This window comes from Plectrocnemia conspersa, unplaced genomic scaffold (genome assembly GCF_051122295.1).
Source record: "Plectrocnemia conspersa isolate PC_06_02 unplaced genomic scaffold, ASM5112229v1 ptg000007l, whole genome shotgun sequence".
Classification (NCBI taxonomy): domain Eukaryota; kingdom Metazoa; phylum Arthropoda; class Insecta; order Trichoptera; family Polycentropodidae; genus Plectrocnemia; species Plectrocnemia conspersa.
The window spans coordinates 1,821,736-1,839,731 of record NW_028277171.1 but is presented as its reverse complement, the minus strand read 5'-3'; the positions used below and the strand labels follow the sequence as shown (position 1 = coordinate 1,839,731).

The following is a 17,996-nucleotide window of genomic DNA, read 5'->3' as shown; positions in this document are numbered from 1 at the left end:
GAATTAAAAATTCTACATTTACAGCAGAACATATTTTTATGATAGACACAATTAAGTCAAAATAAATATCAGACTTTGAGTTATAAATTGTTTTAAAGACTTAGGTTGTTTGATATTTTTAGAGCCTTGTTATAAAACTAATTTTAACTAATCTTTCTGTATTGTCTAATAAAAATAATTAAACATGAAACATTATGTTATCGACTATAATTATGAAGTGTACAATTAAACTAGAAAAATGATTCGAAAGCTAGAAAACATTTTTTTTGATTTAATAAAAAATAAATATCACTAGATGAAATTTTTGCAAAAAAAGCACATCGTTCAGACCTGTTTTCTGAAACTTTGATTAAATCGAATGCAGAGTTTTTTGAGATATTGCCCCCCTGAAATTTCGTGACACTTATACGCATGTGAAAAATATCGAAACGCCATTTAAGAACTTCGTTTTATGATATATTGGCAAGTATTAAAATAAACCTTTCGTTCAATTATAAAATATAAGTTTTTCTCAGTAGAAACAATTAATCAAAAGAGAGCTTTCGTAAATAAAACACATTCTCGGATCGATATAGCTGTTTGGCCTCGGGTCAGCAATATCCTCTGTTATGATAAAGAATCCATTTTTCACGATGAAGAAAAGGATCTTGCATTCCTTTGTTTACGAAATACCTTGTTTGTCTATTACTCTCCCCCTGTTTGCTGTGAATATTGTATCTCAAACAGAGAAGATCGCTAATTTAATAATGAAAATCAGATCCGTCTTCTTGATCTAATTCCAGTGTCCAAAATGTGTTGAACCGACGTTGACACAAATTCGAAACATTACCATACGCTTCGCAAATGTTTTAGCGACTAAACTTTACAGCATAAATTAAGCGAACATATACACAGTGGGGAATTTATTAAATCGAATATGATAATAACAATAATAATAATAATAATAATAATAACGCGTACCCGTCGGCGCGGCGGTTATATAATAACATTTACATATTGTATTTGAGTGAAAATATCAAACGATACGAAATATTTGTATCAGTCGTTAAATTAAGTCCGTAATGCGGCGATTACTTGACATCTCAAAGAGAGCTCTTGAACAAAATGTACCTAAGACAAAAGTTATAATCCGATTTTATCAATAAAATTCGCATTACGGAGTTGTCCTTTTAGCGAGACGGGTTTATGATGTTAAATGTTTTATTAGATAAATATAACTTTATTCAAAAAATGGAATGATGCGACATTATGCTGTTGAAAATAATTGTTTTTATTTTGATATTAATATTTTATATTATAAATCATAATGTAAATGAAAGTGTGGCGAGCATATGTGCCCGCCAAATCACTTAATCTTAAGAAAATAGGTTTTGAGAACCCCCTTCTCTCCGCCATATCCCAGATAACAGATTCGAGCCATAATTACTATTTACATGACAATGAAAGTATACTCGTCGCCGAGGAAGGATGAACAATGAACACGTAGGGGCTCCACAGTAACGAGCCGTTGACGTCGATGTTTCGCCCTTAATTGATTGGGCCCACATGTACTGCAATTTTTTCCAAAATATATATTTTTCAAAATTTTTCAGCGACGGAACACTTGGCAAATCCGAAAATTTTGGCGGAACACTTTTATTTTTTAGGTTGTGTAAGTCATAATAGTATAAATAAAAACAAAAAATGTTATTAAAATACAAATACAAATAAATAAAACTCCTAATGACTCTGATGATTTTGCGTTCTTGAATTACAATTTTTTTTATATCAGGCACAATATTGGTCAGTTGTATTCTCATATCTGCCGTGAAGTCGAGTCCATTTCTGTATTTTGTTTTCGTTGCAATATATTTAGAAAATCCCACTTTGCATAAATATGTCGTGGAAAACGGAAGTAAGCAAACCAGAACTTGTTTTGACACATTGGGGAACTCTTCAGTCAGACTCGCCCAGAAATCATTTAATGGCTGATCTTTATATTTTCGTTTCAAATCAGAGTCATTAATTAAATCAATTAAATTCTCATAATCCCTTGCGCTTAAGCCCACTGATTTAACTGTCACGGAAAATGGATTCCGAACCCAGGAATCGTCCTTACTAGTGTTCAGAAAATATTCCGAAAGAGTTGTTTTCAAGTTATATAGGTGTTCTAAAAATACTTGTGAAACTTCTTTATCAACTTGAAAATTAAATTTATTTAAAAATTCATCCAAGACAGAAAAACAATTAAAATTATTAGATTGAACAGATAAAATCCAAAATTGTATTTTTTTATCAAAAGATTCAAATTTATCTCTCATATTAAAAATTGTTATACTTTTTCCTTGTAATGATAAGTTAACATCATTGCACTTTGTAAAAATATCCGCCAGATATGCAAGATGGATTTGTTAAAAATTTGATAAAATTTCACGGGTTCATCCATAACATTTTCTAAATTTGTGAAATTTTTTTTAGTCAACAGTGCATGCCTATGCAAAATACAGTGACTGCTAGTAGATCTTGTAGCTACTTTCAGGATACGTGATACAACATATTTCAATTTTCCTACTATTGCACGAGCACCATCTGTACAAATATCAATACACTTTTCCCAGCCTCTTGTTTTGTAATGTAATCATAAATACAGTTGAATATATCTTCTCCTGTAGTTTTTCCATGTAGATATGCACACGTGAGTAAATCTTCTTCAATACTTTTATCATACGTGTAATGAACAAATACCAATAGCACAGCTAGTCCTGCGACATCTGTAGATTCATCCATTTGCAATGCATATTCACTGCAAAGTCCACGTCGACGTATGAACTCTTTCTCTATGCTAGTAGAAATTTCTTTAATGCGTCGTGAAACAGTATTATTTGATCATTTTATTGCATCATTTTTTCAGTAGCCTGCTCTTTAAGCCATGTCTTTCTCATATGGCTTAATGAGCGTCTCTCCAATTGTATGAGCTTCACTATTAAGTGCAATACGATAACTCACGTAAAAAGAAGCTTCTGTTGCATTTCCATTTTCAGTTTTAGCCATTGTAATCATTTGAAATTTGGACTGTTTTAGTGAGTCACGTTGTCTCTTAAAAAAATACATGTCTTTTCCTTTGTAATCAGAGTGTGTCGTTTCGAAGTGCCTGTGAAGCTTAGCTGGAGCCAAAGAACTGTTTGCGAGTATTTTTTGACACAAAGCACACATTGCGTCAAGAGCATTTGAATTGCCAATATACGTAAATCCAAAATTTAAATAACTTTCATCGTACTTCCGTTTTGGTATGTTCATAGATGACACATGTTCTTTAAAATTCGATTTTGAAGAAATCACGGTTTTTAGATTATTTTATTCTTCGTAGTAGAAGTAATTGGCTTTCTTTTATCAAATTTCCTGTTTTCAACCAAAGATCCGTGGGTGGTTTTGGAATAATATGTAAATTCTGTAATATTTTTTTGTCAAAATGTAAAAAAATCTGTACTGTAAGCAATCAGACTAAATTAATGTACAAGAAAATCGATTCATTTTTATGCAAATTTATTTACATTTCCAAAAGTATACACCCAATCCTGTTTTAACGCAATATACTAGTTTTAGGAATGAACACGTAGAATAAAAACGCGTGAAAAATTATCCGCAATAACCTTTTGTAAATTTGATAGATTGGATCCCAAGATTGAAAAATCACGTACAAGTGAATTTGCATGAATTAATCATATAAAAAGTGGCATTCGTGGCACCAAAAAAATTGCGTAAAAGTGAAATCACAAAAATAAAATTCGCATAACAAGCACTAATATCGTGTGATTAATTAACAAAAAAATATTGTTTAAATTCGATCAAATTTTTAAGTTAAAAAAAAACAACACTGACTTATAAAACTTTTCCCTACAGAATTTATGCACATTTTTATCAGATTTATGAGCAATTTTTATGTATTAGCACGACTAACAATTTTATTAATTTTTTAAATTTAAATTTTGTAAAATATTTATTTAGGCTCCGCGGAGCACCAGTGTTCCGCGGAACATAGTTTGGGAAACCATGACTTAATGTATTGTATAAGCTTCATAAATATAAATATACACCATTTTTGATTGAAAGACTAGTTAAACTAATGATTTTTTAATTAATCAATAATCAATATCAAACCAATGTTGACAGTATTAATTTTATTATTAATAATAAATAATTTAAAAAAAATATAGCACGAAATATTAAATAGGGATTTAACAAGATTACTACTATATTGTAGTAGGGTGAAAGTTATATGCTGTACCCGATGTATATTTACATATACACTTGTCGCTTAAGCAAGAGGGAAAAATGGAGTATGTCCATGGACGCAACATGGAGAGAGGAGTATGATCGGAATAATAAAAAAGAGAGCGAGAAAGGAAAAGGGTCAAAAAGCGTGTCGCTCCGTGTATACACACGCGCGCATTCTTTAACACAGTGTTTTTGAAATTGGATAAAAAAAAAACATATAATAAAAGAGAGCGGCGGCTGCTGCGGGATATAACAATATGTTAAGGGCGGAAACTTGGTGCGTTTTTTTCTCAAGAATTCATAAAGCGTTTCGGCTTTTCCTCAAGATTTAAACGACGTTTTTGTGCGCTTCAAATTGGCCGGAGAGCCCCGCTGCTTACTTTAATTAAATTATTTTTATAGCTTTGCCAATTTCGCAACCCGCATTCAGATTCAGATATGAAAAAAATAACGCATTTGCTAAATTTATCGTAATGAAGATGTTGTTTCCATAATACATGTCGAGGACGATATTTTGTTTCGACATTTCATAATGGGTTGGATGTATGTATGTTCATATTAGATATGATGTGAATTTCGAACGAGATTATTCGAATAACTTTACATTGTATCATTATTTTTATTAACTTGAGCTTAAATTATATAATATAGCTAAAAGTTACGCATAATGTATTACATTAGCCGCGCGAATATTAATTATTGCTGCTCATCTCGCTGCTTCTACAAGATTGCAGTGCTGCGGCTACGAAGTTATGCTACTGAGGAAACTCGTTCTTCGACTTATTATTAAATGTAATTTTTAAACATTGAATACAATTAGCGTATTCGATAAACATCGTTACAGTGAAGGCTAATAAATAATAAGTAAACAGCTGTACGTAACTTTTTTAGGATTAGAAATTTACTATTCATTTATGAAGAAGATATGCTTTGAAATAATTAATTTAATATTTTTATAAATAGTAATATATAAGGGATCTACGTACAATCTAAAAGCCACGCGTTAATTTGCTTTCAAGGATCTCAAAGTGCGCGCTTGAAGACATCTTTGCGGTGTCTTGTGGAAATTTGCCAAAGATACCGCAAAATATGTTTTGCTTAGTTAAGTGTAATGAACTAATGATTAATGATACAGTTTTTATAAACATGCGTTGTCCTATACAAATGGCACATATCAAGATTTTATGCATTTATAAATTATATATTGGTACTTAAACTCAATTTTAAAATACAGATACAATTTTATGATAATAATATGTACACTTAAAAGTTAATAATGATCATGTAATTAATTTCTACAATATATAATACATATATACAGCTTAAGAAAATCTTTGTCGTTGATTGTTAATTTGGGAGTAAATATTTTTTATATAATATTTAACCATTTTTTTACACCAGATTTTTATTGCTCAAGGAAATTACGACGCACAAAATTGTCATGTAATTGTAAAATTAAAATTAAAAATCTGACAATGTGTTTTCCTGCAATTAATATGTAAATGGTCAAAATCCAATCGGGTTAAGATTATCTCGACCCTTTTACCCCAACCCCATTGAACGAACGCCTCTTTTTGTGGCATTGTCGCTTCACGGTAGCAAAATATGGTAATTATAAGAAGAATTAATTAGAAGGAATGTCTCTAAATATTTCGTTTGACAATACCTGAATGGCGCGTTGTTGTAGGAGAATTGTGATGGATTTCCTGGCGCGAATCTGTCGTATCCGGGTCGGTCTGGACGGAAAGGTCCTCCCTGGTAGTTGCCGGGATACCTCCCACCCTGTCCCGGAAACCGACCCGGGACGGCGGGATACCGCTCCCCCTGGGACGGGTTGTAGCCCGGCCGCGCTCCTCCCGGCCTGAAATAACCCTGGTTGGGATTGGTGTCTTCTATGTTCTCGTCATAATCGTACGGTTGGTCGGAGCTAAAACCAGGACAAGCCAACGACAAAGAACGCCGCCGTTTAGTAACTGTACACGACTATGCGCTATGGTTAAAGATAAACAATACAAACCAAGAATATACATATATACATAATATAATACGCGGTGCGACAAGAAAGTTTACGGACTTATCAAACTGGCGTTAGCGCAAAGGTTACGCCGCCGCTTCGTATCGGATCTCTGATACTATCAAAACTCGATAGTGTACTTTAGAAAGAAAATACACCAGCTGTCCCTTGCATCCTAGGAAAACTGGCCATCGTGTTAATCTTCATAGGAGACGTTAAGAATATTAAGGGCCAACTCGACGAATAAATGTTTGGAGATAATCAACTTTATAGCTTGAATCACGCCACTCTCAAAAGCAGCATTATGTTATACGTTTAGCTCAATTTAGTGTAGTAAGAATATATTTTTTAACTGGGAAACAATATTAATAAATTGTTGAGTTGGCCGTTGATATTCTAAGCGCTTCATATACGTATTATATTTAACTCAATTACACTGTATAATATATAATATATTTATAAATAAAATAAAATAATAAGATTCGGGTAAACAATTACACAATGATCTAAAAATTATTTTCTAAAAGATTTAAATTTTTAACATATTAATAAAAAACTTTGTTTTTTAACCACTTTGCTTCGGAAACTTACATCAAAAAATATTTTAATATAGATTATGGAATACATTAAATATTTATTTAATTTAAAATTATGTTATGTGTTCTCGAGTTAATGTTACAGATAAGTTATATGTTCCGTTTTTAAGAAAGTTCACCGATTGGTACATTTGTCAATTTTGTAAATAAAAATTCGAACAGAAAGTATTCAGATTCTACAATTGATCATCGATAATTTATTTATTAAAAATCATGAGACGTCATTTTATTCGATAAATACATATGAAATTTATGTTTTTAATATTTAAATCATAAAAAGTTTTTTTTTATTTCTTGTATGTGTTGCGATATACCGTTAGCGTTCCATTGGAAATTTTTGTTCCCCCTATTTTTCAAGAGGGGAGGGGGATTTTTTTTAAATATTTAAATTTTATTAAGATTCATACTATTTATTAAATGACATATATTTTTTTTACCAAATTTAAGGGGGGGGTAATGATCCTACCAAATGACGTTCCTGGCAGATTAAGGTTACTTTATACAAGTACTAAGATTTTGCATCTCATATCTATCTTAAAAGCAAAAAATAAATTGATTGAAATTCTATGTTTATGTTTAATTACGAATTTGACTATAATGACTTGAGAGGTTTTCCTAATCATATATGTATTAATTTTCAGCAAATTTTTTTTATCGAATTTCTCTGAAAAATCTAAGCTTTATTTTTCTTTAAGATAATGAAATGTACAATAATTGTACAAAATATTTAAATTTAAAATAATTTTAATCTATATTTTAGATTTTTCTCATTGACAAAATTGGTATATGTAGGTAATTGAAAATAATAAATGGTTTGGATAAATACGTGATTACGTGAATTATAACGATGTGTTACACCTGTGCTTATAATTGGTAGTAAAAAAAACATTATATAGATCATATAAAATTACTGCTAGTTTATATCGATTATTTTATTTAAAAGTTTTGGAGAGCTACAATTTTTTGATCATAAAGCCAAATTGTACCGTCTTTTAAACATCTCTCGTTGAGGTTTTTTCTCGTTTCGGCAAATTTTATAGTTCAATAAGAGTAATTCCTTCATCAAATATTTTTAGCGAAAATATCATTATATTTTATGTAAATTATTCATTCAATATAAGGATTGTAAATATACGTTTCAAACTTGTATTTATGGATATTTTTAAATTGTAAAATATGTTAAGAGTATTGAAATATAATATTTTAGTATTATTAGCTATTAAGAATAAAAATTGTGAAGATTATAGAAAAAATAATATTAATTATCTTCCGTTGAAACTAGATCAATAGTTACGAAAATTAAAAAAATCATATGTATTTGACGGATAAAATGACAAACTAAGAAATTAAATATATTAACTGACGTTTCATAGTTTTAAATAAATCATTGCCCATAAATTGTAAAATCGTTGAACTTTCCATTCGATAAATTTACTAGTCGATGAACTTTCTGAAAACTGCGTTTTAGTAAAATCATTTCCGAATACATTTTCACCGGTAAATATATTTTTATTTTAGGAGAAATACAATTTAACTGATAGTTTATTTATTTTTGCCTAAAAACCCAATATGGGTCCAGTCTAAATTTATTTGTATTTTGCAAATGAAATTTATTTAAAACAGGATTTTTTGTATTTGGATAATTATACATATTTTTTATGTTGTATATATTTTTGCTATCGCCATTTATATTAAACTAAATAAATGAATAAAATAAATATACTTAAATAAAATGATTGTCAACAATTTCGTCTGATTAAAGTGAGCTTTAAAATTTCCTTTAAATAAATATTCTTTAAGAAAAAATATTTAATAGGATTTAATTAAAATCATATTTATAATATTTTCAGTGTCGACAGCAATTATTACATTTCATAGAATATGTATAAATGTAATAATATTTTTATAGATTAAATAATATGTGCATATACAATATATACATACATAAATGATAATAATTATACACAAATAGTTATTCGATTAGGTAATTAATATTTGTTAAATATGTAATTTAATAATATTTTTTTAACAAAAATTTGAGATTCTTTAAAATATGAAATACTGGATATTTAAAAAAATATTATTTCATAGAAAAAAAATAGTAGCAGTGATGACATAACTTTCATTAAATTTGACTTTGGAATTTAAATTAATTTTAAAATATTTAATGTAGATATATAAGCAATTTATGTAGTAAAATATGAATGTTTGTATATATTATTATATATTATTTGTTTTAATTTATAATAAAAAAAATATTCTAGTTTATAATATACGTATATAATATAAATTATAACTGTGCGAATCGAATATATGGAAAAAGATCCAAGATCCGGGTAATGAATTTGGCGATAGTAGTTAGATGACCTACATTTGACATTTCACCACAGAAATAAGCATTTTAAAAATATCCAGTTCTTTCCTTATAGCATACAAGTTTATCGAGTATTTGCAGTCTTAAAATTCATGAAGAGGTGATGCGTGTCGATGATAAATTCTTTGGTCTTTTCCGGAATTATTATTTTATGGTATTTTTCACCAATATTTTATCCGTAGGGTTAAAGGCGGCTATTTATGATATTATATAGCACTTTATACGCCATATTTATCAAAATTATTCCCATATAGTTATTGGGTCCTTTTTTAATGGAGCGGAAAAGCAATACCTTTATTTCCTTCTGATGGCATGGTGTCTTTTTGCCAGATGATTTTTATTACTTTGTGAATAAGTTGCAGAATTTTATCTCCACCCCTTCTAAACACATCTGCCGGTATACCGCCAGTATCCGGTGATTTATTATTCTTAAGTTCATCCCGGTTTGAATTATCTGCTTGTGTCTGCTTTCATTTTCTAAATTCCATCTATTTAAGATTTTATAGCCCCTTTTTTATCCTTACACGTAGATTTTCTTCGTTTAGACACTTTTTTATTATTGTTCTGATTGAGTCTCTTGATCTCATTAAGCGTGTATTTTTAATTTTTTTTGTGTGGTTTCTTTGTTGCAATTTTTTTTAATTGTGAGTTAAAATTTATTTTCCGTTCCAAACTAAATCAACTATATTAAAATTAGGAGTTATAAAGCAAACTATTTATTTATTTATTAAAATTATGACGATTGCCAAAAGAATAAAATATATTACCATTTTAAGATACATGCATATACACGTATGCATACATACAAATTCATATACGCACATACACATATAAGTAAAAACACGAAAACAAGATAAAATAACAGACACAAATCACTTCAACAGGTGTGCATTGTTCCACACGAATTGAACCAAAAGCCCATATGTGCACGAGAAAATGTCAAGTATTGAGCAGTCAAACGGCGTTTGCCAGAGAAGAGTTAATAAGTGCTCCAGTTCTAGACTTTACAGGGAAGAACAGTGGACGCGACAGAGGACTATAAACACTTTCCGGAGCCCGCATTTGGAGCTGCTCAAGCTCCGAAGGATTGTGTATGATACCTTTGAGTATTTAATTATATAAACATTTCTGCGTAACAAAGAAACGTATCCCAGTGCTTCCAGAATAAAAGCACTAGGAAATAAGAACGAATAATACCCGTATTCCTTCAAGTATAAATATCGAAGGAATTTACGCTGTACTTTTTCCAGCTTCAATTCATTACATTGACTCGTTACGCCTGGAATCCAAATATTAGTCTCTAGTATGCTGCCGACTAGAGCATCATAAAGAGTGCGCGATACTAGAATCTTCCAGATTTTATGTATGACATACTTCTTTCTAAGAACTGCAATTACCTCTTTCGAGAATCATATTGGATAAATTCTGTTAGTCGTTGGATATCTTCTGGAAGAACATTCCTCAAAAATACCATAAATTATTTTATAAAAAACATGAGAGCAGAACCGACATCAATTGTTTGATACAATTGTGTCAAAAAAACACAAACCACGGAGGTGGCCAAAATCCAGGTTTCTAATCTTCTATTCATACAGTATATTCTTACATACTTTTTCATTCATAAATGAACGAGAATTTAGCTGTTTGAACCTAATGCAAATTGCAAGCGCTGGATGACAATCATCCTCCTTAACGAGGACATAATTGGTTCTTGCGACGACATCGCAATAAACATACATCTAAAATGACTATATTATTGCCAATTAAAAAATCACCGTCAGACATTAAAGTGTGAAATAAGACATCACTTACTTCACATGCCTGCGTTGACGAAAAATATACAACACACATACAGCTGTTCTCCGTTTAATAAAACAATGTGCTCTCTATAGTTTTTCAACTATCATTATTATTATTTAATTGAACAGCAAATGTATATTCACAATTGTCAAATTGATTTTTATAGATGAAATTTTAAAGCAGCACGTATTTTTTTTAGTAGAAATATATTTTATATCTATCGGTGAAAATGTATTTGAATATGATTCAACTAAAACTGTTAGTGAAATTATATTTATATTAGAAAAAATATAACATATACAGAATCGCTTCTAATAATATTATTTTTTTTGTATTATTAAAACTGTAGTTTTTCACAGTATTAATAACTAGGATTTTTACTAAATTTAAATAAAAAATAAATTATTAAATATATACAGCCTTTTACATATTTGTTTTTCAACATTTACATATTTATCTTTACTTATTAAAATATATATGAAACTTTAAAGCTGAGGCAACCTCAAATAAATAAATTATGCGAGTACATATATTCATTACATACGTTATGAATATATGAAAATTTTAAATATAAAGTTAAATAATGATAACCGTTAAATAATTTTACGCTTTACTACAATACTTTGGTGAAATTTTGCGTTCAGAAAGTTCCAGAATATTTAATGAAAGTGGTGAGCTTGTAATATTATTAAGAACTTCAAATATCATTAATGTAATTATACAATAATTATGCTGCAACTAATTAGTAATTTTATTTAAATTAATTTGCTACGTTTTGTTGATGTAATGTACTTTAGAAAAAAATAATTGGAAAATAATTAAACAGCATCTAATATCCACATATAATAACATAAAAATTAGGTATTTATGTATTAATAAAAAATTGTACAGTGTTATTAAAACATTTATGAAAATTTAAAAAATAACGATACCATCAATTAGTCACCGTTGATAGTATAACTTGTTATACAATTAAATTCTCGAAAGGAAAATATCTCAAGACCGAATTCTATCGATGAAAATGTAACAAATACGTGAAAATTCTCAGAACCGATTTCTATATAGCATTTCCTCAATCGGCATCGTTTGATACGCCAGTCTATGAACTTTTTGTCGCACCGCGTACAAATAATATAGTAGTATCGCACAAACATTACACACGTATACACAATCTCTTTCAAGTGACGCGTTAAATTTCCGTTGCGGGAAAGTGTATACCAATAAAGGACGCGAACGTGTTTTATCGCAGATTTAAAAACAACAAGAGGTGGTATTGACAGTCGAGAAATATAAGGGTGAAGCTACAACAAAAACAAAAACATTTTTATTTACTTCCATATACGCGCGAGATTAAATTGAAACCGAGCGGATATGGAGCACTTATTCATTTTTCTTTTAGTAATAAAATTAATAATTCAATCGAGTGATGATATTTTACAATTACAAAAAGTTACGAAACAATACAACAACGTCATTATTTATTTATTGCAAAGCCTCAACAAAAGATCAATGAATCCATTGAACGATAATAGCTTTCAATGAAAAATATTTTCGATAATAAAACACGTTTTACTCTATATAACGTTCATGGCGATACTACGATATTATTTCAAATATACAATTACACAATATACAATTTATTCATATATACACAAAATACAGTTGCATATGCATCATAAGTACAGTTTATATTTTATTATAGTGAATTTCTATTACCATAAAATAAATATTGTAGAAATATTATCTTTCATTTAGTCTGTATAAAATTGTTACCGAACCTTAACTTATATAGTTTTATTTTATATCATATACTATACTTTTGATCAACATATGCAATATAAGGTTAATAAAAATCTTAATTGGAAACAATACAAAATATTTAAAATTAGATGTCCCACAAACCGACAATATTTGTTACAAATCTGACCATTATGACTTTCCAGGTATCCTCAATTAATTACGATTATTCAAAAAATGTATAGCTGATGTTTGATAACAGTTTTTGTATCAATGATGCGGTTTTTTTTTGTTTCGATATTTTAAACCCTAAACCAACAATGGCAGTAAAGATAAAATAATCTCAGTTAAGCTATAAAATGCTTTATGGATTTCAACTCGGTCATAATGCGATAAAAGCGGTTAAAAAAATCTGTAAGGGATGCCATTGAATAAAAAAGGGGCAAATGTGGTTTCGAAAATTTCATTCAATAAATATCTACGTAAGGGCGAGTAGTCCTTGGGGGTTGTTAGTGATGATATTAGGACTGCCATTAAAGCAAGTTCGAGATTAACGATAAATAAGCTAGCATAAAAGCTCAAGATGTTGCCTCACATATATTTAAAGAAATAGAAAAGGTGTGAATTTGCAGAATATGGGTATCTCGAAAATTGTCTGCGGAAAATATGCCAATAATTAATAAATCTAAAACAGTTTGATTTTTTTAAGTCAAATTGTTATACCGTCTGGACGACGGGGGTGAATGACGTCTGCACGACGGCTTCTGTTACGTACAGCCGGCATATTTGCGCGCGATCGAAAAATGTGCCAAATAATCGCAATTTTTAAATTGTCATATTATTAAAATTACGCTACTGATAATTATAAAAGTTTGTGTGGGCACTCACCAATACAATATCAGTGAATCGTAAGTATTCAATTTACGCAAAATCTTTGTCGGCTTTTGCAAAATGCCATAAGGCATATAAATGATACTTCAGAATACAAGCACCACATCTGTGACTAACCTAGAATTTGTCGCTATCGATTCTAAATAAGAATTCGTTATGTTGTGACATTTATATAAACCGATCTAGGAAAATACATGGGGATATTTGAAACGATTTTTCTTAACAAAATCAAGTACCGCTAATTATTTAATTTTGTATAAAAAAAATATAATTGGTGCCCTAGAATATTCAAATATGTCAGTTAGAGTCTGCTAAAGTCCCCGATAAGCATGTGGTATTATAACTTGACCACATGACCACGATGCAGTGCTCGACATGCGTGTTAACCATAGGACGCCTACGCGTATATTGAAATTGAAGCGAGCTACTCGTTCTATCTCAGTTTGCGAAACACCATATCATTATCTCTCTTACTCTCGTCACTTAACACGCGAGAGAGCGAAAGGGTAAGTATCTCACCGCTCGCGCTCGAAAGAGCAGCTCCGACTTCAGTTCCTTTGCTGACAATGTTCAAAGCGCTCGAAGCTGGCCAAGTCGACTGAATTATCCCCACTTTACCTCCCGTTCTCGGTAACCTCGGACAACTTCCGAGAGATTTTAGAGCGGGCAGAACCGAACTCGACCGAAGTAACCCACTATATTCTCCGTCCTTGGCCAACCTTGGCCAACTTCTAGAGAGTGTAGTTCAGGCATTACTAAATATGAGAAGTGGATCCTTTGCTTTAACACGCGATGTAAAAGGCAGTGGTTTGATTCCAAATAACCCACAATTTCAACCCCGAGAACAGGATTACAACACAATAAAATAACACGTGGGATATGAAGGGCATAATTCATTATAAGTTATTGGATTATTGGCAGACAATTACGAAAAAGTGACACATTGAATCCTGATCTTTTTGTAAAGAGAGCAAATCTGAATTTGAACAAATAATCTGAAACACTATATGTTGTTGAGGAAAAGAAAAAATAGCAAAGGATTGAATATATGTGGTATTCCAAATAAGTTTAACAATCCTCGAAGCGAAGATTACCATAGTTTTTTTTACTAACAGTAGCGATTTAAATAACTTTAAAAAACCAAACAAGACCGTTCGAAAAACAGATGTTGCTTAGCTTTTTCATTAAAATGTCGGTATAGACTACATCGACCTGGATTTTTACTGATTTTGAGAGGCACGAGAGGTTGGTTACCATGGAATGACGCAAACGAAAACCGTGTTTGCGGATTCATATTTTAAATTTTTTTTAAAAAGACTCAGACGGTTCCGAAAAATGTTCACGATACACGATTTATCACTATTTTGTGAATTTAGGTGATTTTTTCACATCTTCATGAATTAAGAAAATATCGTAAATCACAAAGGAATGGAACAGTGCTTTTTAATATATGCAAAGTTTAATTAATAAATTAACCTTTTCATATCCAGTGCATATTGAAATGTACAATAATTAATTGCTTGTTTTTGAAGCCATTTTGATTTATTATTTAAATATACAAAAAAAAAATTTTCATGCCACTAAATAAATAAAAATAGCAAAAAAAGATGTCAATGAAAAAAAAAAAATATTAAAAAAGAGTAAAATTTTTTTTATAAAATATAATTTTTTATTATAATATTAACATTTTAATATTGTTTTTTACGAAAAAACATATTTTAAATGTAATTAACGAAAAATATAAATTAAATTTTAAGGAGGTTAAAAATAGAATAGATGGTCTAAAAGTACAATTTTAAAATGCAAATATTTTAGATACAAATATACTGAATACTAAGATTATGATGTATTAAAAAAAATATTTTAGAATGACCAGAAGATAGAGTAGCTCTGATGTTTGCGATACTTAGTTGTGAGTAACGTCACTTCTAAAATTTGCTAAGGAGCGGTGTCAAAAACCAGTCAATGCTCAGCGAGCTTTAAAGAGTCGCGATCGCGTCCTTATTTGTAATCACTGCGGCCAGGAAACCAGCGCTTGAGAACGCTCATGGAAAAGAAGTGCTAAAAAATATGTGGGATCTGTTTTAAGTGTGCAACATAATCATTGTTTTTTAATGTTTAATTGTAAAATTATTTTTGAATAATGACCGTTATGACGCATTGTGGAAATCTGTTAAGTCATGAAGCTTTGTTAAAAAATATAATAATAAATATATTGTAGGCGTTTTACAAAATCACTTAAAATAATACTAATATTACAAGTTAACAAATTAAACAGTTAAATTAACGTTGATTAAAATTAGATGTAAAATGTTTCCAATCAGTGATTTTTACAATGTACAATATTAAAGTGAGACTATTAATAACATATTAAACATATATACATATTTTCATATACAACCATATAATACATTTATTCAACGTAGCGCCGTTTTGAATCGATATCTAAAATAACTTATAAATACCTTAACAAAATATTTTAACGAATAAATACCAACCTTCAACCGTTTGAAATATTTCAAATTAATCTCCACAAAATTAAATTTATTTATTAGATGTCTGCACTAATACGTATAATTAATTAATTAAATTATATTTTATACACAATGTATTAAGCGCTGAGATTGATGAAGATATTAAAATAAAAAAAAACGGTGAAAAAATATCCGCCGAGAAAAGAAGATCTACGTTAATAAAATAAAATATTTTCTGAACGTCACTCAATTTGAAGGGTCATTACGAGGTAATCTCTAGAGAGAAAGGATTTGGAGACATTTATAATACATTAAGGACATACTCTTATATGTACATAGGTATCTAAATACACGGAGTTTTGTAGATAACGTTTAAATTAAAAATCAATAGTCGTTAAATTAACTATCGCTCTAAATCCGCGTTCGCGTTTTTGATCGGGTTCATCTCGTAATCGGATTTGTTTGATTGGGAGTTAATCAAAACTGTAACATTGATTAATTACAGTTTTTTTTAAATGTAATATTCCTATTATTTCACCTGGGTGTGTCTCCGGCAGGTCTCTGGCTGTATTTGTCGTTTTCGGGTCGGTTGTCCAACTTGAGCGTAATTTGTCCGGCTGAAGCTGCAGCGTTCTGACCTGTGCCACTATTTCCATTAGGGTCCGAATCTGTGGACCTCCGGTTGTCGTTCCAAATCCATTTTTTATCGGCACCGTTCGCCCCGAACAGACACGCCAGCAGAATCAACCAATTGCCTGTAAAGCATCGAAAAAAATAACATTAGTATATTTAATACATTTAAAAAAAAAAATTCTGTGTGTACAAATTTATTATTATAAATAATAAAACGCAATCTTATGATAGGTAAGCAGTATAGATTTTTGTTACATTGTTCACTATACTTATAATGTGACGATAGGTTAAAGGTTCAATATAAGTAGCTTATTTTCAAATTAGGGAACATTAGGTGTCCCGGATATGACCCTTCAGGAATCATGAATAGGGACAATCCTGAAACGGTAGACGACGCTATTTTTACATAATTACCGATCTCGAAGAGTCAATATTTTTTATTTATATTTATTCTGCACTCCACAAAATTGTATTTCTTGAAGCGCTGTTTGATTTTGTTCCTGCAAATTAACATCGACAATGTTTACGTTTTGCGATGCGCGATATCGACAAATAATATTATATACACGTGTACGTTTTTTTTATATATTAGGCTCGGGCTCGCATGCGAAATTGGCACAATGTCAACAACGTTAACATTTAACCGTATAAGTTACATATTGACAGTAATTTGATGGGCTCACTATCGATGTTATTGATGTTTTCGTATGGATATTTCAGGTCTAAGGCGGGAGAGAAAAGAGTAAACAGAAAAATGTCGACTACCGTTTTAAATCTGTTAGCTGAAAGTTCAATCTCGACATACGTGTTTATTCCAGCGCACTGCGCGAATATCAATAGGGACACAATGCAACAGTTGCAACAAAAACACGATAGAAAATGTTCATCGAATATGAAAAAGCGATTCGAGCTGAAAATGCATCTATAGAAAATTTTAACCCTGATATAACCGTTGCGTTTGTATTATATATCGCACGAGACTAATGAAAACATTAATGAAGTTCACCGGTTATGTTTTTGTTACGGGCGTTCAAGTTTTGATTATAGGGTTAGTTTATGTGTTTAATCGTGATAATAATACATACTATAGAAATGTCTCATAGCAAAACTTTCTGGATCTCGCAAAATACAGTCAATCCTAAGCACGAATTTCTATCGTTTATTTTTAAGTGGCTAAAAACACGTGTCTGAATAAATATTTGGTACTGTTTTTTGTTCAATGT

General features: G+C 30.2%; 2 protein-coding genes across 5 annotated transcripts in view; one reads left to right on the top strand and one right to left on the bottom strand.

Moving 5' to 3' along the window:
* The window catches only part of galene (potassium two pore domain channel subfamily K member galene), a 252,063-nt gene that overhangs the window by 79,067 nt on the left and 155,000 nt on the right, over positions 1 to 17,996 (top strand). The gene's annotated exons all lie outside the window — the stretch shown is intronic.
* LOC148233622 (uncharacterized) overlaps positions 1 to 17,996 on the bottom strand; it is a 168,660-nt gene that overhangs the window by 46,391 nt on the left and 104,273 nt on the right. The window contains exons 2-3 of one of the 3 annotated variants that reach the window (XM_088188729.1): positions 16,679 to 16,895; positions 5,921 to 6,181 (exon numbers count right to left, since the gene is read on the bottom strand). In XM_088188729.1, coding sequence (XP_088044855.1) covers positions 5,921 to 6,181; positions 16,679 to 16,895 — 478 coding nt within the window. The remainder of the gene's footprint in view (positions 1 to 5,920; positions 6,182 to 16,678; positions 16,896 to 17,996) is intronic. The other 2 variants (XM_088188730.1, XM_088188731.1) reach the window with 2 other exon arrangements.